General features: G+C 38.3%; 2 protein-coding genes across 3 annotated transcripts in view; one reads left to right on the top strand and one right to left on the bottom strand.

Moving 5' to 3' along the window:
- Window positions 1-23,647, bottom strand: part of SLC9A2 (solute carrier family 9 member A2) — a 123,018-nt gene that overhangs the window by 25,057 nt on the left and 74,314 nt on the right. For both annotated transcript variants that reach the window (XM_037806689.1, XM_037806688.1), the window contains exons 6-10: window positions 18,974-19,063; window positions 18,362-18,432; window positions 12,990-13,151; window positions 2,845-2,941; window positions 904-1,035 (exon numbers count right to left, since the gene is read on the bottom strand). In XM_037806689.1, the coding sequence (XP_037662617.1) occupies window positions 904-1,035; window positions 2,845-2,941; window positions 12,990-13,151; window positions 18,362-18,432; window positions 18,974-19,063 (552 nt within the window). The remainder of the gene's footprint in view (window positions 1-903; window positions 1,036-2,844; window positions 2,942-12,989; window positions 13,152-18,361; window positions 18,433-18,973; window positions 19,064-23,647) is intronic.
- The window catches only part of MFSD9 (major facilitator superfamily domain containing 9), an 81,797-nt gene that overhangs the window by 50,898 nt on the left and 7,252 nt on the right, over window positions 1-23,647 (top strand). Inside the window, exon 7 of the mRNA XM_037806690.1 lies at window positions 2,622-2,746. Coding sequence (XP_037662618.1) covers window positions 2,622-2,746 — 125 coding nt within the window. The remainder of the gene's footprint in view (window positions 1-2,621; window positions 2,747-23,647) is intronic.

Raw genomic sequence — 23,647 nt, 5'->3', positions numbered from 1 at the left:
CTGTACAACAAGAGATGACAACCTTTCTGTATGTATGTTTTATTTTACAATGGAAATGGCTGAAGTTGTGGAACTGTGACCCATGACCTTCTTTGAGATTTGCTCTCTAACTACTTTTGAAATTGTACATTGAGTTATCACTGTTATGTATATATGTTAAAGTTCACAATAAAAAAAAAATGGAAAAAAAAATTTCATGGAAGCCAACAGAAGTGGGATCCAAGAGAAAAATAAATTTCACTTCTTTTTTCTACACTAATGATTGTTAAATTTCCCAGTATGAATCAGCAGCACTCACACCTAACTGAAGTGATTGGTTTTCTCCCTCGCTGCCGTAAAGCAATTTTAAGTTCCAGGTGAGAGGACTGAAAGGCAGCTTAGCTAAAACCAAACAAAACCCAAACCACTAACTGCCCATTATCAGTTCAAGGAAGCTCCACTGGTAATGTAACCTTTATTCCCCAAATTCTATCTAATAATTTAAAAAAATTAAAAATAAATAAAAAACTGAAATTGTAACCCGATTAGCCTTCCCCTGAACTCCCAACCTACTCCCTCAACTGTTTGTATATTTTTTCCACAGCACTTTCTGCCTCCTAACATTCTAGATAATTTACTTATTCCATCTAAAGCTGATTGTTCCCCTACCCCCAACTAAATATAAGTTCTAAAAGGGTCAGAATCTTTGTTTGTTTTGTTCATCAACGCCTCCCCTGTGCCTAAAACAGGGCCTGGAACATAGCAGGTGCTCAATAAATATTTGAAAATATTTTGCAATTAATTCCACTCCAGAATTCCTGTGGAATAACTCTCGGCAGCCTTTCTGTCTGCAAAGCCCCCGGCTCAGCAGCTGGCTCTGCTCTTGGAAGCCCTCTGCATTCCAGGGGCCCAAATCCCAATTACCCTGCGCTCCCGATTCAAGCTGTTGTCTTTCCTGATGCTTTCCCGCAGACTGTGCCGCCGGCGGATCAAAATCTCTTTGGCTTGTCTCTCGCTGGTGTCGGCAGTCAGGTTGTGTCTGTTGTACGACAAAGTCTGAAAAGAAAACACATTAAGTGACGTTTTACAAAAAAACCGTACATTCCCCCAGAACTTCCAAAACTTTATGACATTTCCTTGGCTCTGCAATTCAGGTAGGCACTTAGGACTTCTGTGCAGAGGGAAAAAATAAATTAAATTAAAAATGTAAAAATTAACATTCTTCAAATTTTGAGGGTCCCATTTGTTTTTTTTCATTGAAAAGTGCAATCTTAATAAATGAGAAAACTGATGCAATTCATTGAGTGGCTTTGTCTACTCTGAAGTATTTAACCATCACTAGCAACTGGGAAAAATATATACATGAACTCTATTGAATAGATATCACTGGTATAAAAAACAAACCACTTTAAGCCACTTGGTGGTGCCATGTCCTTCTGATTAACTTCAGAACTATTCCTCTTTTCAACTGAGTTGTCAAATATAGAAGAGAAAGTTGCTGCCACCAGCAGTTACGTGCCAGTATTAGAAGGAGTAAAAATGTCTAAACTAGAGCTGTACATTTTACGTATATATATTTAAAGCTTTATAAGCTGTATAGGTATGTGTTGCCTAAAATAAATCGTTCTTAGTAATTAAGTTCATTTTTTATAGAAGTAATATATATTTCTTGGGTATATCCCTATGCTCAGAAATATATTAGGCCCTTGAGTGATACACAAAAGTAATATAGAACAAGTCTCGATCCTGCCTTAAGGAATTTTCTATCTCCTTGGACAGCAAATAAGCTAACAAAATAATAAAAAGTCATATAATCAAGTGTTATAATCATGTGGAGCAAGCTGTAAGTGGTGTCCCATTTAAAGAGAGGACTGAGAAAAGCATGGCCGTTGCTAGGGACAGCTTAAAAACTGGAGGATACGGGTCAGCTGATGGACAGAGGGGAGCGTTCCACATGGAGATGGAGAGGAGAACAACACAGGCAAGAGAATGAACTCTGCAGGAGTCTGGGGAGGTCCGTGAGGGAGCTGTGGACATCAGGCTGAATAAAGGGGAAACTGGACACAGAGATGCCGAATTCTGAAAAAACAGTTTGGCATGGAAGTTACAACTGTTGTTTTGTTTTCTTTTAAATAGGAGAAGGCTACGGCTAAACAGAGGCTTTAGGGAGACGAGTGGAGCTGGAGAAGGTTATTGGGGAGACCAGTTAAAAAGGTGCAGACATGACCCCAACAGCAATGAGGGGCTGCTGACAAGATGGGTGACACTGCAAGACACTTCAGCTCGCTGGGCCCCAGTTTCTTCACCTGTCAAATGGAGACAACAGTAACACCTGCCCTAGGTGGCTGGAGGATTAAATACCTGTAGGGCCCTGAAATGAGCCTTGGCAAAGGTGTGCCAGCTGAGAGTTAACTATGTATCAGGAGACATTAGAATGGGACATGCACAATGAAAATGCAGGGAAAGAAGTCACTCAGAAGACACACTACAGGAAGAACCTATCTTACTTTATGGATAACAAGGAGGGTTAGATAGATATTAAGTCTTCTACACTAAAAGGCTATTTCCTCAAAAAAATAAAAGCGATGAACTCATTTCTTCACAGTCAGTCAACACCCATTTCTTTCTCTCCGAGCCCACAGGAGCAGAAATCCCAGGGGCTCTGAAGCTTCGGCCATGGTGTCCGGACGAGAGTGGCACCCAGAAGGGTGAGGACATGGTGAAAGGGGGCCTGAGAGGAGAAGAGAAGACGTGGGACCTGCAGAAGGTGAGGTTCACGATGGGGCACCCAATAGTAGCACAAAATCAGAAGGGGCATTTTTCACCAAAGACAAATGAATATTTTGGTAAATAAATTACTCTTACCCGTTGGCGGATTTGATAGAGATTTCTTGATAAAATTTCTCGAATTTCATCCATTTCACCAGGTGTGAGTTTCCTTATTTTTTCTTCCTGACAGTCACTGTGAAAGTTTAGAAAATGAGTATTTTATTCTTCAATAAATATTGGAAACATCAGTTTTCTTCCTTAGAGATAGAACATTATTTAAGAGGACCATCTTAGCTTAAAGACTAACATTTAGGAACTGTTAGAGTTAATATTTTAAAATAATTCAAGATTTTAAAACTTTTCTTTCAGTATCCAAATCATCCATGACAAGTTTAAGCATGCATTATTTTTACAGATTGTATCCATGCAATAATTTTTTAAAGGAAGAGAAACTATAGTGACCTATGATGCTATCACTTTTTAATTTATTTCTAATACTCCACAAATAAAATAATATAGATTAGTTTTTTGCAACAGAAACTTAATTGGCTATATTACATCATTACAGCTTGGTCTTTTAAATACCTCATTATAAATATTTGCAAACACACCACTTATAATATGTACATATATATTTATATGTCATTATCCTAACTTCTTTCCAAAAAGGCTTTGAGGAGCCTAAAAAAATATGTAATACATAAAATAAATAGATAGGAAAATAAAATTAGGAAAACCAATTACAGCTGTGTAGGTAAGACACATAAATGCAGGTTTTATAAGAGATGGGCCAAGGACACACATTAAAGAGCATATTCTCATATTTTTTTAATGTAAACTAGCTGCTGCTATAAACCAATCATAATAATAATTATAGGGGTACAAAAGCCTAGTTCCCATTGAGTAATGAATACACACAGAGAAATGAACACAGAAATATAAAGTTTTAGCAGGACAGACTTCTCTAGATTTAGATTTCTTTTTTTTGCCTCAACCTCAATACTCAGATGATTTTTTTATAAATGCAATTTTATTGAGATATATTCATATACCATATAATCTATCTAAAGTACACAGTAATGGCTCACAGCATCATCATACAGTTGTGCATTCAACACCACAATTTTAGAACATTTTCATTACTCCAAAAAAAGAAATAAAAATAAAAAAGAAAACCAAAAACATCCCTTTTTCCCTCCATTATTATTATTTTTTTAACAGTTTTATTCACACACCATACGATCCATCCTAAGTGTACAATCAATGGCTCCTGGTATATTCACGAATACTTATGCATCCGCCACTAAAATTAATATGAGGACATTCTCATTTCTTCCAAAGAACAAAATCCCATACCCCTTATATCCCCCTATTATTGACCTTTAGCTTTGGTATAGTGCCTTTGTTACAATTAATGCAATAATATTACAATGTTACTGTTAACTATAGACCTTAGTTTATATTAATCTTATTTTTCCCATATACCACCCTATTATTAATACCTCATTATAGTAACAAACATTTGTTCAGATGATTGTTTAAGACACGTCTTCATAAGACAGTGGTATTGTTTAGGCAGCTTTCCAGCTTTCTAGTCCAATATTTTTTTTTTTTAATCACAAGGTTAATTCACAGAATTTTAGAATTAGAGAGAACAAGTAAGGTCACTAAGGAGCAACATTTTTGATACATGAATTTCTCGTACAACACACCCACCCAGTGTTTACCAATGTATGTCTGAACACCTCTAATGAAAAGGGCATAACTGCCTCCCTATTTATTTGTAAAACAACTATATTGGAAAATAATATAAAGAAAGAAAAGTGTATGAATCGTTAAGCATACAGCCCAATGAATTTTCAAAAAGTGAACATATCCATGTAACACTGCTCATGTCAAGAAACAGAGTATTAACCAGAAGCCCAAACACCATTTCATGCTCCCCCGAAGCAATCAGTACTTCCCTCTTGCTTTGCCAAAGTAACCAATATCCTGATTTCTAACCTCCTAGATTAGTTGTGTCTGAATCTGAACCGGAATAATATAACATGTAGTCTTTTACATTTATTTTCTTTTGCATTATATTTGAGATTCATTTGTGTTACTGTAGTTACTTCATTTTCATTGCTGTATAATAATCCATTATAGAACATACCAATTTATCTGCCCATTTTACTGTTGATGGACATTTGTGTTATTTCCCATTTTTCGGATATTACAAATAATGCTCCTATGAATATATATATGTGTATATGTGTGTGTGTATATATATATATATATGCAAATATTTCATAGGAATTTCAGAATAAGTTTGTCTAATCGCACACACTCACACACACACTCACACACACACACACACCCCTGAGGGGATTTTGAATTTAATTACTCTGAATTCATAGATCAATTTGGGGAGAACAGACAATTTTACAATACTGAGTCTTAAGATCCATGAATATGGGAGAGAACCTAAGATGGCGGCTAGGTGAGACAGAATACTGGTTTCAGCGATGCACCAGCTGGACAAGGTCTGCTAGAACCACAGGGGCCGTGCACTTGGTGAAACCGGGAGTCTGCATTCTGAAACGAGTGAGTAAGCTGACTGAAAGTCCCGCGGCTGCGCTGAGGTATGGGGAAGCTGGGGGTTGGTGTTTGGAAACAGACTGGTTCTTTAAAAAAAAAAAGGGAAAAATCCAGGAGCGGCTGCAGTTGCAACAGTGGGAACCGCGCAGTGCAGCACGGCAGGAGCGGGCTGAGCCGGCCTCTCAGTGTCTGTCATGGAGGATAGCCCGATGCAGATTCCCTCAGGGCCAGGGGAGCAGAGGGGAGAGTGGAAGGAGAAAGAAACCCCACAGCTTGCAGCTGGCTCCCTGGCAGGCTGGAGACACTCCTGCCCAGGGCCGTGCCCACAGCCCAGAACCGCGCCAGTTGTCCCGGAGCTGGGAAGGAGGAACTGTGTGAGGGGAGGGGAGGGGTGAAGACGCCCCGTTCGGTCATCTTCGCATCAGGCTGAGAGCGCCCCTGCACAGCCTGGCGGCCTGGGGCTTCCCTTGAGGGACGGCACGCACTTGTGACGTAGCACAGCCTTCCCTCAGCAGAGATCCTGGAAGATCACAGCTGAGGAGGGGGGCCCGCTCGGAAAACCCAGGGATGCTATGTCAATGCCGGTGGTTTGTGGGTCAGCGACAGAGAGTCTGGGGCAGAACTGAAATGAAGGCTTAGACTCTTGCAACAGCCTTGAATCTACGGGAACACCGGGGAGGTATGAATATTAAAGCTGCCCTGCCTCCCTAACCACCCAGACACATGCCCCACATTCAGGGCAGATGGCTCCAGCAACACACCCAAACTGAGTTCACCAACTGAACCCCACAAGAATCATTTCCCCACACACCACAAGGACAAAGTTGAGGAGAACTGACTTGAGGGGTATAGGTGACTCGCAGACGCCATCTGCTGGTTAGTTAGAGAAAGTGTAGGCCACCAACTTGTATTTCTGAAAAAATGAGATTGGTATTTTTTTTTTTACAACTTGAAAGAACCCTATCAAGCAAAGCAAATGCCAAGAGGCCAAAAACAACACAAAATCTTAATGCATATGATAAAACCAGACAATATGGAGAACCCAAACCCAAACACCCAAATCAAAATATCAGAAGAGACACAGTACTTGGTACAATTAATCAAAGAACTACAATCGAGGAACAAAAACATGGCAAAGTATATAAAGGACATGAAGAAGACCATGGCACAGGATATAAGGGACAAAAAGAAGACCCTAGAAGAGAATAAAGAAGACATTGCAAGAGTAAATGAAAAAATAGAAGATCTTATGGAAAGACAAGAAACTGTTGGTCAACTTAAAAAGACTTTGGATACTCATAATACAAGATTAGAGGAAGTTGAACAACGACTCAGTGTCCTAGAAGTCCACAGAACAGAAAATGAAAGAACAAAAGAAAGAGTGGAGAAAAAAAATTAAAAAAAATCGAAAAAATCTAAATGGATCTCAGGGATATGGTAGATAAAATAAAACGTCCAAACTTAAGACTCATTCGTGTCCCAGAAGGGGAAGAGAAGGGTAAAGGTCTAGAAAGAGTATTCAAAGAAATTGTTGGGGAAAACTTCCCAAACCTTCTACACAATATAAATACACAAAGCATAAATGCCCAGTGAACTGCAAATAGAATAAATCCAAATAAACCCACTCCGAGACATATTCTGATCAGACTCTCAAATACTGAAGAGAAGGAGCAAGTTCTGAAAGCAGCAAGAGAAAAGCAATTCACCACATACAAAGGAAACAACATAAGACTAATTTGTGACTAATCAGCGGCCACCATGGAGGCGAGAAGGTAGTGGCATGACATAATTAAAATTCTGAGAGAGAAAAATTTCCAACCAAGAATACTTTATCCAGCAAAACTCTCCTTCAAATTTGAGGGAGAGCTTAAATTTTTCACAGACAAACAAATGCTGAGAGACTTTGCCAATAAAAGACCTGCCCTACTTCAGATACTAAAGGGAGCCCTACCAACAGAGAAACAAAGAAAGGAGAAAGAGATATAGAGAATTTTAACAGACATATACAGAATCTTACATCCCAAATCACCAGGACACTCATTTTTCTCTAGTGATCACGGATCTTTCTCCAGAATGGACCATATGCTGGGACATAAAACAAGCCTCAATAAATTAAAAAAAAAAAAAAATTTGAATATATTCAAAGTACATTCTCCGACCACAATGGAATACAAATAGAAGTCAATAATTTTTGAATTGTAACTCCACTATTTACTTCCTACATGATATAAAATACACAAACTCTAATGACAAATCAGTGGTTTTGAACTCAATGTAAAATATGTAATTTTTGACAAGAACTATATAAAGGTGGAGGAATGGAGGAGTATAGGAACATAGTTTATGTGTCCTATTGAAGTTAAGTTGGTAGCAAAGAAAAACAAGATTGTTATGGATTTAAGAGGTTAATTTTAAGCCCCACAGTAAACACAAAGAAATTATCAGAGAATATGACCATAGAGTTGAAAATTAGAGTATGGGTTAAGAGAAATGGGGGAAGGGGCAATGGGGAGTTAAGAAATGAGTGTAGGGTTGCTGTTTGAGGTGAAGGGAAATTTCTAGTAATGGATGGTGGGAAAGAGATAGCATTACAACATTCTAAATGTGATTAATCCCACTAATGGAATGCTAGGGAGGGGGTGGAATGGGAAGATTTAGGCTGTATATATGTTTCCACAATTGAGAAAAAAAAAAAAAAAAGACAGTCTAAATACATGGCAGTTGAATGCCAAGGATGACCCGGGATGGGATCTGAGGATGGAAGACAGGAGGCTCAAAGGGACACAGTTGAGACATAAGGAAAAAAGAAAAAAGGAAATATAGAATGTAAGCTTTGTATCAATGTCGAATCTCTTGTACTTCTTAGCTGTGTTTAATGGGATTGCACAAAAGAATGTTCTTGTTCATGGGAATTGTATATGTGAATTATAGTGTTCAAGGATGTGTGCAGCTAGCTCTCATATGTTCAGAAGACAGAGCAATAGATGATGGATGATAGATAGGGAGGGAAAGAAATATCAGTGTGACAGCATGTTAAAGTTAGTGGATTGGGGTATCAGGGGAGGGGAGTCAATGGAGTTCTGTGTAAGGGGTTTATATTGTTTTTGCAACTGTTTCTATAACTTTGAATTTATTTCAAAATAAAATAAAATAAAAGATCCATGAACATGGTCTTTCTCTAATTTCATTAATATCATCTTTAATTTCTCTGTTTTGCACTTTCTGTGTAGCTTTCTGTGTGTTTCATACATTTTCTCTGAATTTGATATTGATGTTTGATGATGTTTGATGTTGAGATACGAGGCTTCAAGATGCTATCCTAAATTAAACATTTTTTTAAAAAGTCTTCTGTTTGTTGCTACTTGTAAAATGCCACTAATTTTTTGACCCTGTATTCAGAAATCCGGATGAATTTACTTCTTATTTCTCAGTCTCAGTCTGTAGTTCTTCTGCACTTTCTATGAAAACAATCGAGTAGCTTGTGAATGATGGCAGCTACACCTGTTCCTTACCAACCTTAATATCATTTCATTCCTTTTTCTCACTTAGAACTGACAAAATATTAAATAGAAGTGGTAATAATTGGCCCCCAGTGTCTTGTTTCATATCTCAGAGTAGATTTTTCAATATTTCAATATTAAAAATACATTTGCTTGGTTTTCCATGACAGTTTCTCAGTTTAAGAAAGGCTTATCAGTTTAAGGAAGACTTTATCAGTTTAAGGAAGGTTTTCCTTTAAGTTTGAAGTTTTTTCTTAAACAAAGAATGGATATTGAATTTCATCCAATAATTTTTCTGCATCTTTGGAATGATCATATAAATTTTCTCCTTTATTCTATTAATGTGCTGATAACTTTGACTGATTTTTGATTGTTAAACCAACTTGTATTCCCAGAATAAAGTCAATTCATTGAGATGCATACCCTTATTTTATGTATCTCTGGATCTGACTTTCTAATATTTTAGTTGGGATTTTTACAGAAACATTATGAGAGAAGTTGGTCTGTAATTTTCCTTTCTTGTAAATGTCTTTATTTATCAAGTTTAGTATGAAATTTATGCTGATCTCACAAAACAACTTGGGAAGTTTTTCTTCTTTAATTAAACTTTGAAAGAGTTTGTGTAAGATTGTTTTATTTCTTCCTTAAATTTTTGGTTGGATTCACAAATGAAGCCATGTGGTCTTGGAATTTTCTTTGTAGAAAGGTTTTCAATTAAACATGTATTTACTTAATTGTTAAGAACTATTCAACTTTTCTATTCATTCATAGGTTTAATTTATTGCTTCTTTTTCTAATTTCATAGCGTGGGTACTTAAATTATCATTTATTTTTCACCCAACTTCATTTGTAATATCTGCATTTCAGGCTAAAAGTTTTAAATATTGCTTTACCCATGTTTTGATATGTCATATTTTCATTCTCATTAAAAATATTTTATTTTCCATCATGATTTATTTGATCCCATTTTTATTTAACTTTCAAAATACAAGGATATCCAAGGTTTTATTTTTATTTTACTTGTTTTTGATTCTTCTGTGGTAAGAGAACATACTTTTTATAAAATTTTTAAGACTTTTTCATTTACTAATTATGTTGTTAAAACTTTTTATATCCTTATGGAAATTTTGCCTGCTATTCCATCAGTCTCTGGGGAAGAGCATCACAATTTGCAAGTATGGTTATGAATTTGTGTATTTCTGCTTTGGGTTCTGTCATGTTTTGCTTTATATATTTTGAGGTTATGTTATTATTTGTATACTAACTGAAACTTGTTATATCATTCTGTAGAATTAAACCTTCATCATTAAGGCATGCATCTCTTTAATTCTAGCAATGATTTTTCCTTAATTTTTACATTTTCTGATAATAATATAATTACACAAAGTTTCTTTTGTTCAGTGCCTTCACGGAATACCTTTTCTTTCATTCTTTTAATTGTAACCTTTCTATATCCTCACAAATAAGATGTGTCTCTTATAAGCAACATCTAATGAGTTTTGTCTTTATCCCTTTTGGTCACCTCTCCCATTTAATTGGCATGTTTAGTAAAGTTATATTTAATGTAATTCCCTTTAGGTTCAAGTACACCATCTTACTATTTATATCCTATTTGTCCCACCTGTTCTATGATGGTTTTCTCTTTTTTGTTGCCTTTTACTGAATTCATTTTACTTTGTTATTTCATTCCCCTTCTCTGATGCTTGTCAGCTACAAGCTTTTATTACTTTTTCTTGGCTTATAAAGTCCAATATAAATTATTATTTTCACCACTTTCTGGACACTTTAACACCATTCACCTTCCTCTCAACTTATAAGCTATTATTATTGTGAATTTTAATTCTACATACATTTAAAATACCATAAGAAATTCTTATTATTTTATGCAGTCAATAGCCATTTTGATTTTCCCAAATATTTATCCTTTCCATTGATTTTAATTCCTTCCTTAATCTCCAAGCTTCTCTATAAGATCCTTTTCTGTCTGAAGAACATTCATTAGTATTTACGGTGATGGTTTTACTTCTCTGAAAATGCATTTATTCTACTGAAAGTTTTGAAGGATATTTTAACAGGCTATGGAACTCTAAGTTGTCAGTTATTTTCTTCCAGGATTTTGAAGGAATCATTGGCTTCCATTGCTTTTGTTGAGAAGTCAGCTTTCAGTTTTCTTTCCCCTTTTAAGTAAACAGGACTTTTCTCTTCTGGGAATATTTACAATTTATTCTGTCTTTGTTTTACTAGGATGTATATGTTACGAAATTTGCTTGGAGAATGTAGTACTTCCTATCTTTCATTGATTCTGGAAAACTCCCATTCATTATCACTTAAAAGTATTGCTTCTGCCCCATTCTCTCTCTCATTTCTTTCTGGACCCTTTCACCATATCCCATACATTTCTTACATCTCTATATTTTCCATCCTTTTTTTTTTCACTCTGGTCTTCATACTGGTTATTTTCTTCTGATCTCTCTTCTAATTCACCAGTTCTCTTTTCTGCTGTATCTATTCTGCTGTTAAACCCATCAAATGAGAGCCTAATTTCAGTTATTTTGGTTTTTAACCCCCCAATTTTTTTTTACTTATGCAGTCTCCATGACAATTCCAGATGTGTCAATACTTAAGCATATTATTATATTTTTTATTTTAAAGTCCATGTCTGATAACTCAATTATCTGGATCTCCTCTGTGCCTGTTTCTGTTTTCTATTTTGACTGCCTTTTTTCTCAATGTTTTCAGTCATGTTTTCTTGTCTACTCGTGTGCCTGGATACTTCTGATCAGTTGTTAGACATTTTATGTGAAAAAACACACAGGTAGTTTAAGGCTCTTTATAATCTTATCTTCCTCTAGAGAGAATTAAAGTTTACTTCTCTCAACTAGCCATAAGAGGTGTGGTATCAATCCCAGCTGATTAAGCAGCCATAGATTGAGACAATTCTAAGATGGACTTATTTCCTTTCAGGTGCAGGACTTCAAAGTAATAACCTACAGCTGGATACAAGAGCTCTTCCTTCTTGGTAGTCCTGAATTCCAATTTTATTCCCCAGACCAATTAGTCTGTCAACATCTGTTTTAACCTCTGCCTCTTTTTAAACTGATAGATAGCTCTAGGGGGGAAATGGCCCCAGATGCCATTTCCACGATCCTGTGCTTCCCTCTTCTTTTGTATCTTGGCCAAGCCCTTCCTCAATGCACTGGTAAGACTCCAGCTCTCAAGCAACTTTAAAAATATATTTTGTCTTCTTTTTCTAATTGTTCTCAGGAAATAGTTTGGTATGGATTACTCAGTCCATTATTATCAGGAAGGCAATTCCTTACTTTCTCCCTAATTGCTCTAGAGAAAACATTTCAGGAGAGGAGGAATGCTCAATATGGCACCCATTTATCCAACTACACAGCCAGCCACTAATTTTGTTGCCTACTTTCCTAACCCTAAACCTTCACCTTCACCCTGCTTACTCTCAGCTTAATAATGAACTGTGAACATAAAGTAAAAATGAGATTTCTTTCACACATGATCACAACGACAATCCTTTGAGAACCTGGATAACTGAGTTTTCCCTCAGAGCAACTGCTCAGATTGTGCCTGTGAGCATCAAGCTCAGGCCCAAGATATTTAATATCTATTTGTTATATGAAGACCTAAAAACTAAAAATCTTGAAATGCACAATGTAATGTTATGATTCACATAAGAGTACTAGCTACACTTCAAGGAATGAATATTTTATATATATAATAAATTACATGTATTCTGCCATGGATACTGCCTAAAGCACATAGGAATCCCTAATTTCTTACCAAATATTAAGTATCCAGAAAAATACTTACTGTCCTTAAATCAATCCATGAATTGGAAATACTGTACTTTAGCCTTAAACTAAGACCTCAAGGCAGGAACCCAGAAAGCTATTATATTTTCACTGTAATTAATCTATAAGGAAATAGCTATATAATTACACACGTATTTATAATAGCAAATTTAAATTTATATTAAATTTATTTTATTTATATGTAAAATAAAACAGCATATGACATAAAGTAATGTACACATTTCTAGGCCTTCAAATTTTAAAGTAGGTCTTTTTTTTTTACTGGTTTCAAAAGATCTATAAAGACATATTTAGTAATACTAACTTGCAGTTTTAAAACTATACTTACTTTAAGGACGCAAAAGAAGGGACAGTGCTTATCATCCCAGTCTCTGCCATCTCAATGGCATGTTTTATTTCAAGCTTTTTATATAATGATACAATGCTTGACTTGGGCTGGTTTTCTCGAATCAAAAGCTTTCGCAGGTATTTGTCATCAAATTTCTTAAACCTGGAAATAAAGAAAATCAAGTCCTCAATTAATACTGAATTCAGTAAGAAAAAAAAAAATGTTTTTACAACTAAAATCATTTCCACTATTCCCAGGGGAAGAAACTTAGTAGCAGTGTTTGGCTCTTCTGATCATTATGTATCATTTTATATGTGCACACATGTATTTGTGTACACCTTAAAACACTGCCTTCTTCTGGCTTTCAGGAATCCAGTCTCCTGGGTTCCCTCCTTCCTCTTTCTCAGTCTCTTTTGTTGGTTCTTTTGCCTCTTTCTGGCCTCCTATCATAGGAGTGACCCAGGGTTCAGTCCCGTGGTCCTCTGTCCTATCTCCCCTCGCTCCAGTGATGTCTCACCCAGTCACATGGCTCTAAACAGCATCTCTATGCTGATGATTCCCAGATTTGTATCTTTAGCACAGACCTCTCTTTCAGAAACCCCAGAAATGAATATTCAGCTGCCTATTCAACATCTCCATTTGGATATCTATCTCATAGGCTTCTCAACTTTGACGTTTCAACAGAACTCATCTCCTCTCTCAAACCCACTCCAACTCCTGAAGGCCTCCCCATCTCAGTTTACGATGACTCCCCTGGGTCAAAAGCCCTGATGTCTTCCTTGATGCTTACATTTGTCTCATACTCCATATCCACTCCATCAGCAATTGCTGCCAGTTCCACCATTAAAATACACACAGAATCAACCATTTATCACCACCTCTACTGCCATCACTCTTGTCCATGACACCTCATCTCTCACTGGATTCTCACAATGGCCAACTAATCAGCCTTCCTGCTCCCACCATTGTGTCATATAAGTAAAATCTGCACAATAGCCTGTGCGGCTCGCCACCATTTGCACCTGCATTCTCTCTTCCTAGCTCTCTTTGGTCCAGCCTCACCTGCCTCCTTGCCTTCCTGGAAACCTGCCTTTACACTAGCTATTCCTCTACTAGGAATATTCCCCTAGATACTTCATGGCTCACTTGCAGATTTCCTCAACATCTTCCCTCAGTAGGTATTTTTTCAGAAACCCCTTCTCATCCATCATATTACAAATTGCAGTCTCCCCATCCAGCACTCCCAAACCACCTCCCTGATTTATTTTTCCCCTAGCAGTAATCATTTGTCTTATTACTTTCTATCTCCTAGCACGTAAGGTCTATATGGGCTGGAATTTTTTTATTCATTGTCAGTGTCTAGAGCACTGACTGACACACCTCAAGCATGTGGGGTAGGCTGGATCTGCTGGGACCAATCCCCGCCTGTATCCATTGTACCCTGCCTGTTACTTGGGACTGTCCTTCCACCATACCCTGGGGTCACCTGTTCTGCCCTCCACCTTGACATGGGGTCAGTAATGTTCCTTCCTCCGGCAAATAGGGTATTAGAGACAGGATGAAAGCAGAGGCTTGAAATGACAGTCACCCAACCCACCGATGCATAAGCAGGGCCAGCCCAGATCAGGCAAGATCAGCCTGGACCCACCAAGCCCAGCCCTGATCAGCTGACTCAGCATCAGGACCCGTGACCTTCAACAATAAATGGTGGTTGTTTTGAGTCACTGAGTTTTGAAGCAGTTTGTTATGCAGCATTATTATGCCAATATCAAAATGAAACATCATTCAATAAACATTTATTAAGAAAGTAGTAAGTGTATTACAGTGATCACCATTAGCCAACAGGATATGGAGGCACACCTGTCTGCCATGAAAGGAATGAATTTTAACCCACATGCTTGGTGCCAGTCTTTTGTTCTAATACTGGAGGGCTATGAATAATTAAAAAAGAACCATCCTTAGAGTGCTCTGCCACTACACTAAAGCCTGCACCTACTTTTTTCAAAATTTATTTTGATTTCATGTTGGGTTCATGGAGCCAGTGTGCTATGAGTGACATTTTGAAGAGCAACTGACAGTGACATTTTGAAGAGGAGCTACAGCCAAGAGGGGCACTTTAAAGAATGCACAGAAGCTGAGAGAGTAGCTGCAGATGAGAGACAGTTTGAAGACAGCTGTTGAAAGCAGACTCTTGCTCCTGAGGAGATAAGAGAGGACAAACGCCCCAAGAGCAACTGAGAGTGACATTTTAGAGAGACGCTGAAGCCTAGAAACGAACATCCTGGGAGAAAGCCATTTTGAAACCAGAATTCCGGAACAGATGCCAGCCACGTGCCTTCCCAGCTAACAGAGATTTTCTGGACACCATTGGCCATCCTCCAGTGAAGGTACCTGATTGTTGATGTGTTACCTTGGACACTTTATGGCCTTAAGACTGTAACTGTGTAACCTTTTATAAAAACCAATCCATTTCTGGTGTTTTGCATTCCAGCAGCATTAGCAAACTAGAACAGCCAGGGACCCTGACAGCAACACTTCATCTTTTTAAAGTTCTTTTATTGTTATTATAATGTTAGCTTTTCACTAGAGATAAACAAAAGGAAGAAAAAATATCAAGACACTGGCATTTGATCTATTTAGTATAGGAGTTGTGCATTTTCGTTCTTTACTGTATTTCTGCACCTTCCATTCCTCTGCCCAGCAAGACGCAGGTGTTCTCTCACCATCAGTAGACAACTTTTGCCAAGTCTGAGACACTTTCTTTCTGCATTACTCTTTCATTTCATTCTCAAATTATCAAATGCCTCTGACTCAGGGCTCTCTGGCAGGACACTAACCACTCGCAGCATCAGGATTTCAGAGGAAACTGAAAGATACCCAACATGCCTGAAACAACCACTATTATCTCATCTTTTACTAATATCAAAGATTATGGTTAAATTGGATATGATATAAGCAGAGCTGATTTTAAAAATGGCCTGTGTCACCAACAAATCTCTCCATAGCCACATGACAATCCACAAAATTACCTGGAAAAAAAAAATCATTTGTGGAAATATATAAATGGCTGTGAAATTATTAAATAGAGAATGTGCACGGTAGAGAAAAATGTTAGACATGTAATGGTAAGTATTACTTTTCGGACATGGATCAAGATTGGCTCTTCTCTCTTTGGTCCTTACAGTCCAGACAGCCTGGCAGGCCTTTAAATGTTTGCCCGGAACAAGTTCTTGGACCCCACAGATCGTGCACCCTTGCTGGGAAGACAGGGCATGGCATCCCTCCCCTCGGAGTGTCAGACCAAATCCACGTGGCCTTAGGGGCCGCCTCTTCCTTCTTCTAACCCTGCCCCCCAGCGCCTGCTGACCTGATTCTTCCACCTGATCATATCATTTTTTTTTCCTGACTGGGAGGCAGAGGAGTGGGAGAGTTCTTTAGCCCAGTCTTCACTTTTGTAAGGGAACAAACTGTTCTGGGTTACTCCTCTCCCTTGCAGCTTAGAGAAATACTGATAGGATGCTAGAGAAAGGGAGAAAAGTGGGTGGGTTGAAAGAGAGAAGGTGGGTGGAAAAATAGGCAAGGCTGTGAAAAAACAAGAGAAAGAGAAAAGTCAGGTCTACATGACTGGGTTGGCACAGCCAAGGATCCATCGGTATTAGGAAGGTCCCAGGGATATAAAGTAGGCTGTATATCACAAAGCAGATTCTAGGCTTCTCTGATCTACTTTCTGTCTCCAAGAGAGTGAGAACTGCCCATGATAAATAGCCATTTTTTTCTTATATTTACAATGGAGATTTTAGTTTGCTTTATTTTAGTACCTTGTTTCCCCACGCAGCTAACAGTATTTTCTTGGTGCAAATAAAGCATTTTTCTCTTAGTTAAGAAATAAGGCTAAATCCAATAGGCCTTTCTAATTTATGAAACAGTATGGTCAGGCTTGTACAGGCTGTTCTAGCAGTTAGAGTCTTTGTAACTCATTTTACTACTTAATGATGTGCCACACACTCATGCCCGTTTGCGTGGGAAGTTTTTGTTGCCTTTAGTAAATGGTAAAATTTCAGAAGCCTGAGACTATGGCTCATACTTCCTATACAATCCAATATCATGTCACAACATATGCGCAACAGTAAATAATAAAAAAATTCCCTGTTAAATTGAATTAATTGGTAAGCAATTTAGGAAAGAAAAGACCAGAGGGATTAACCAAATCTAGCTTAGAATGCTTCTTTCTGCCCTCAGGGACTGGCTTAAGATGACCTCCTTCAAAAAGTCTTTCCCCACCAGTGGTGTGCTGGCAAGTGTCCGATAAATATTCCAAGACAAAAAAAGGTCCTGCTTTTTAGCATTTGTTGACTGCCATTGTATAAATACTACACCATGGCTGAGTTGAGCTACTAGTATGGATGGCACCAAACATGGATTGGGAAGACACACACAAAACCAGCTTTCGCCAGCCATTGCAGCTGGCTCTAGTAACCCACTGCTTCTAACTCTCCTGCCAGAATTAATCTTTACTTCTTTGACCCCATAACTGCTGATATTAAACCATGCATCTACTTCTGCCTGGCTAGTCTTATCTTCTCTACTTCAGCTATAAAATTCCTAAAGAGAAGTAATGAATCTTATTTCTCTACCAGAGACCCTTTTACAAACCAGCAAACTAAATATATTTATATAAATGTACATAATGTTTCAGGGAAGTGTAGCCTTTAAGAAAAATCCATTCATTACATCTACTAGTCACTTTACATCCTCAGACGCTTCAAAGCTCATGTTTAACAGCCCCTCACTACATGCCATGTGTGACAGAAACTGATAGCAATGGAAGCCCCGTTTTTTGAGTGAAGAGCCACGTCCGTCGGCCTCCCCTACAGCCAGGAGCAGCCTTGTGACTGAGTCCTGAGCAATGCAACAGGAGGGGAAGAATTGAGTGGCAGCTTTGGAGAAACTTGGTTGGAAAGCAGCTGGTACATAGCCTTTGTCTCTTGGTTATCTTTCTTCCTTCATGCAGCCTGGAATGTGGGCATGATGGCCAAAGCTGGAGCAGCCATTTTGGTCCCAGAGGCAAGTTTGGAAATGGAGGCTACTCTTAGTGGATCAGACAGAGGGGTCTAGGGACCATGAAGATTCTGTGGAGCAGAGCTGCTTGTCTTGCTTGCCTCTGGCTTTTTATGTAAGAGTAAAATAACCTTCTATGTTATTTAATATGCTATTATCCTAGTTGTCTGTTATAGCTGAACTTTATCTTAAAGAATATACTATGACACAGCATTTGAAAGATCTGCAATCTTAAAAAAATCATACAAATTAATGTCTTGTTTTCAGAGTGATCCAGAGCCAATTTATAATATAATTGCTTAAAGCCTCCTTACTTGTCTCTCCAAAAGTTGTGACCCCAATGTCCACAAACATCTTCAATCCCAGTCTTCACATGATCAAAAAACTAAAAAAGGAAAAGCAGACCAATTGATTAATTTTACCTGAAATCAGTAATTCTCTCTCCATTTATATCATGCCTGAAATCCAAAGCTCCCAATAGGTTTGTGGGATTTCATGGTTGTTGTTTACTGAAAGTAATAAAAGAACAATTCCACTTCAAACTATTGATATGCTTTGTCACTGACAATATAGGAAACTCTGGGATCTTGTCAATTCTTAAGATGATTTTGCTCATCACAACAGTTTATTCATAACTGTGGAAAATATGAAATATGATAATTTTCCAGTAAAATATTTTCACCTTGGGAGAAGTAATAGATTTCCTTTTATTCACGTGGGAGTTGAGCAGGCTCTTTTGGAGCAGCTATCACATGCCTCATCCATTCTACACACCCCAACAGAAACCTTCCCCAGCCCTTTCCCCCTTTCACCCTCTGCCATTTCCTTCTTCTTCAGGAAATTAGCAACATAATGTCAACCTGTTTGACTGAATCACACAATTCTTTCTATTATCATTTTAATGGTTACACTAAGTTAAAACTTACCCGACAGTGGATTTCTTCACTGACAGCTTGTTGTTTCTTATTTGACCTCTTAACATCAAGAAACTCCACTAGTGGTCGAATGGTTATTCCCTGCACAGAAAAAAAAAAAAAATTAAGTGCATTGCCTTATAAAACAAAATCTGAAAGTCAAGGATAACTTTTCTTCTCCTAAGATATCATAACACCAAAGGATATTCTGCTTGATCCCCAAATTTAATACAGTATATGCAACATTTTGTTAAATTTGTTTTTCCCCTTCGACAGCTGGCATATTTTCAGAGGGACATGTCCCAACACCTGCTATTAGAAACAAAACCATGGACAAAATGGAAAAAAAAATCAAGAAGATAATTGTAAAATATAATAACATATAATCAAGTTGAGAGGAATCATCTACTTTTATATAGATTCATATATATATATGAACTATCTTCTATGATTTTTTTCATTTGTTCATTTATTAGAACAATTTTAATTGAGTTTCTGATGTACACATGTAAGAGGCTTGGGCATTTGGGACACAAAGAAGAACAATTAAGGACTTCAGCCCTAGGAATCTGTAGTCTCATGGGGTGACAGACACAAAACCAGGCAAAGGAGGAATGTGTGAGAGTCACACAGGGAGCAGGGCAAGGAAGGCTCGGTAAAGAGGGAACACTGGGTAGGGGTCTCAGAAGATGGCGGGAGAGTTTTCCAGCAGAAACCACACATGAGCCAAGGATCAATAATGAGAAAGGGCAGAGGGTGGGTTTGGGGGCACGTATATGGGGTGAACTGAGGAAGGAGGAAAGCCCATAAGCTACTTAGAAAACTAAGAAGAGAAGATAATTTCCTTAACATGAGAAAGTATCATCTAACAGAAATCTACAGCGACCACCTCACTTCATAATGAAACATTAAAAGCATTTCCATTAGGGCCAGGAACAACACAGGCTGTTCCTTATTTGCTATTTGACACAGTCCTGGATGTTCTGGTTGATTAAATAAGAGGTCGAGGTATAGATACGGAAAATAAAGTGACAAAAACTTTGTTGCTTGTGGAAAATCTATATTTTTGTCCTAAAAATCTATGAAAATTTTTTAAGTTTTAAAATAACAAAGTTTAGTAAAGTGATTATACATAAAATCAATATATACAAATAGATCTCATATAATAAGAAAATGTACAAAATAAATCCTATACAACAGCTAAGATACACACACACACAAAGAATTATAAAGCATCAATAAAGAATATTTAATAAAAGTTTTGAATTTTAAAAGCCACTTATAGTTTCTAGATGGGCTGAAATAGATCATGAAGACAACTTTCTCTTTTCTAATATGCCCATTCAATACAACTCCAATAATATATTCCTAAGGATTTTTAACAGAACTTGAGAGGTTGATTCTAAAGTAATCTAGAAGAGTAAATGTAATCAGAAAAACTGAAAAAAAAAAAAAAAGAAGAGTGAGAAGGAAACTGAAGGCATTAAAACAAACTACAGTGGGGGGCACAGCAAGACGGCAGAGTGGTGAGGTGTGGAATTTAGTTACTCCTCCAAGGCAGCTGGTAAATAGCCAGGAAGTGTATGGATCAGCAGTTTGGGGGTCTTCTGTGACTGGCATGCATCGTACACCAGTCTGGAATGGGTGGTCACAGCAAAGAACTGTAAGTTTCCCTTGCCAGGGGCTGGGGCCTTCCCCCACAGGCATGGCAGACTGTCTTGGAGCTAGTTCCCTGAGGGAGAAAGAAACAATCTGTGCTGCGAGTAAGAAGGGGGCCTCAACCAGGCCCCAACTGCAGAATAAATTAACAAATTCACACTGCTAAATAAAAGCTCCAAGCACAGATAAACTGAGTGGGCACAAAAGGAACTGAGAGGATTCAGTCAGGCAGAGAGGAGACAGGGCTAACAACAACAGCAACAAAATAAACAGAGACTTTTGGAGTTGGAGGTGTTCAGAATACTGGGAAAGGTCTGGGCTCCAAGAAAGAGGGGCACATAGAGATGTTTACCAACTCTGGCTCTTCCAAATCTGGGGAGCTGGAGTCTGCCTCTAAAATGGGTTTGTTTTGGTTTGGTTTTTTCCTTCTCTTCTTTCTCTCTTTCTCTCTCTCTCTCTCTCTTTTTTTTTTTTTTTTTTTTTTTTTTTTTTTTTTTTTTTTTACTTTTCTATATCCCATCAGAGCTTCCGGAATGCTCAGGTATCAGCACTGCCCCAGGAAACAGCAAAAATAAAGTTGTCTGATAGTAACTTTTCAGGTGAAACAGATAATGGCCTAAAGGGTGTATCTTTAAATAGTCTATACTGGGACTGATGAAACTTGGGGGCTGGGGAAAGGCCTTGAAAAGAGATTTCTTTTCTTTTCTTTTTTTTTGAAATAACTATTCCAAGTAGCTCATTACAGAAAGCCTCAGATATTTGCAATTGGCAAATAGATCCAGGCAAGGGCAGAGCTCAGATAGGTCTGAGTGACAAAGCAAAAAGTCTACTGGGGGAGATAATACCCTAAAGGACATAACTTCACCAAGACAAGGGGGGACAGGGCCCAGCTCAAGTGGTGGCCCTTAATCAGAGAACTCAGACCCCAGAGGCTGGATAACAGAAACAGTTTGAATCAGCCACATTCCTGGCAGGAAAGGGTCTACAGAGCAACTCTTTACACTTGTGGGTAACTGTGGGCTGACAAGCACCACCTGCTAGACAAGATAGGAAAAGCAGAGTCTAGAGGCTTCACAGGAGGGTCTGACAATCTGTGGGATCTCATTCTCAGGGAAACGTGACACAGAGTATAGCCTCCTCCTGAGTCCTGGGCCTGTCTGGACTGAGAAAATCTGACTGGGGTCAATATTTGGGGAAATCTTCTCACAAAAAGGTTACCTAGAGACAGGGCAAGAACCAGAAAAACAAGAGCTGAAAAACTGTGATCAACTAAACAAAAGCTATGTTAGAGGACTACAATAAGTTGAACTGAGCACCAAAGATCAGATAGAGACCAAAGCCAAACAACAAGAAAACCCTAGGTAAAAGAGTGAAAACAAGCTCCAGAATAAGCTAATCAAGAAAATAAGATGACTGGAAAGATAAAAATAACAAGCCAGACTAGGAAACACAAACATATGGACCAGCCAAAGGAACAAACTAACACTTCAACTGAGATACAGGAATTGAAATAACTAATTAAAGATGTTCAAACAAATCTCCTAAATCAATGAGCTGAAGGAGAATGTAGCAAAAGAGATACAGGCTATAAAAAAGACATTGGATGACCATAAAGAAGAATATGTAAGCTTGAGAAAACAAATGGCAGAACTTATGGCAACGAAAGGCACAACAGACGAGATGAAAAACACAATGGAGACATACAACAGTAGATCTGAAGAGGCAGAAGAAAGGATCAGTGAACTGGAAGACAGGACATCCGAAATCACACACTGAAAAGAACAGATAGGGAAAAGAATGCAAAAATAGAAGCAAGGTCTCAGAGAACTGAATGACAACAAGAAATGCACAAATATATGTGTTATGAATGTCCCAGAAAAAGAAGAGAAGGGAAAAGCGGCAGAAAGAATAACAGAAGAAATATTCACTGTAAATTTCCCAACTCTTATGAAAGATAGAAAATTACAGATTCAAGAACTACAGCATACCCCAAACAGAATAAATCCCAATAGACCTACCCCAAGACACTGATCAGGTTGCCCAATGTCAAAGACAAAAAGAGAATTCTGAAAGCAGCAAGAGAAAAACAATCCATCATACAAGGGAAGCTTGATAAAACTAAGTACAGATTTCTCCGCAGAAACCATGGAGGAGAGAAGGCAGTGGTATGACATATATAAGATACTGAAAGAGAAAAACTGCCAAGCAAGAATTCTGTATCTGGCAAAACTGCCCTTCAAAAATGAGGGAGAAGAAGAGGAGTGGAAGTTAGTTAGTCCCCCGGAGCAACTAATAAACAACCAGAACAACTAGTAAATGATCTGGAATAACTGCTGGGGGACAAGCATGACTGTCCACACATTGTGCACCAAACTGGATTGGGAGGAATGCCTGAGATCGCAGCATGGAATCTATGAATAGAAACTGTGGATCCAAGCCGAGAGCCCCCTCCCCCATGGCAGCCCGTATGGCAAAGCCTTGCTGTGATAGAGAGCAGCACTCTTTGAATAAGCAAATATACCTCAGTCCAGCTCCAACTGGGGTTTTAATTGGCAAACATGGACTGATCAATGCAAGCTGCAAATCCCCAACAAGCAGACAGAGGCTTTTAGTGATGACTGACCTTGAAGAGCCAGGGAACTTCTCTATCTTGGGAGGGGGAGTGTAGAGGACTGGATGCTATCTCTGGCTGATGGGTGAAACTGGGGGCTGTGGACTGACCCTGAAAGGGGGCTTTCTGTCCCTTTTTCTCTCTCTCAACCTGAGCAGCTCAGTGGAGAAAGCCTCAGCCATTTTCAGCTCACAGTGCTCTGCAGTAGAGAAAGCCTCAGCCATTTTTAGCTCGCAGCTCTCTGACCCAAACAAGGGTGGAGAAAGCAGAGTCAGAGAGACAAAGAACCTATTTATATGCAAATGAAAACTCCCTAGGGGGCATATCTTCCCTAAGAGGAAAAAGGTGGTGCCCAGATCTACTACCCACCTTCCATTCAAAACCAGACCCCAGAGCCTGGGGGAAAACAGCCATGG

The sequence above is a fragment of the Choloepus didactylus genome, chromosome 17, assembly GCF_015220235.1.
Source record: "Choloepus didactylus isolate mChoDid1 chromosome 17, mChoDid1.pri, whole genome shotgun sequence".
Classification (NCBI taxonomy): Eukaryota; Metazoa; Chordata; class Mammalia; order Pilosa; family Megalonychidae; genus Choloepus; species Choloepus didactylus.
Note: the sequence above shows the minus strand (reverse complement) of the source record. Positions and strands in the feature narration are given on the sequence as shown.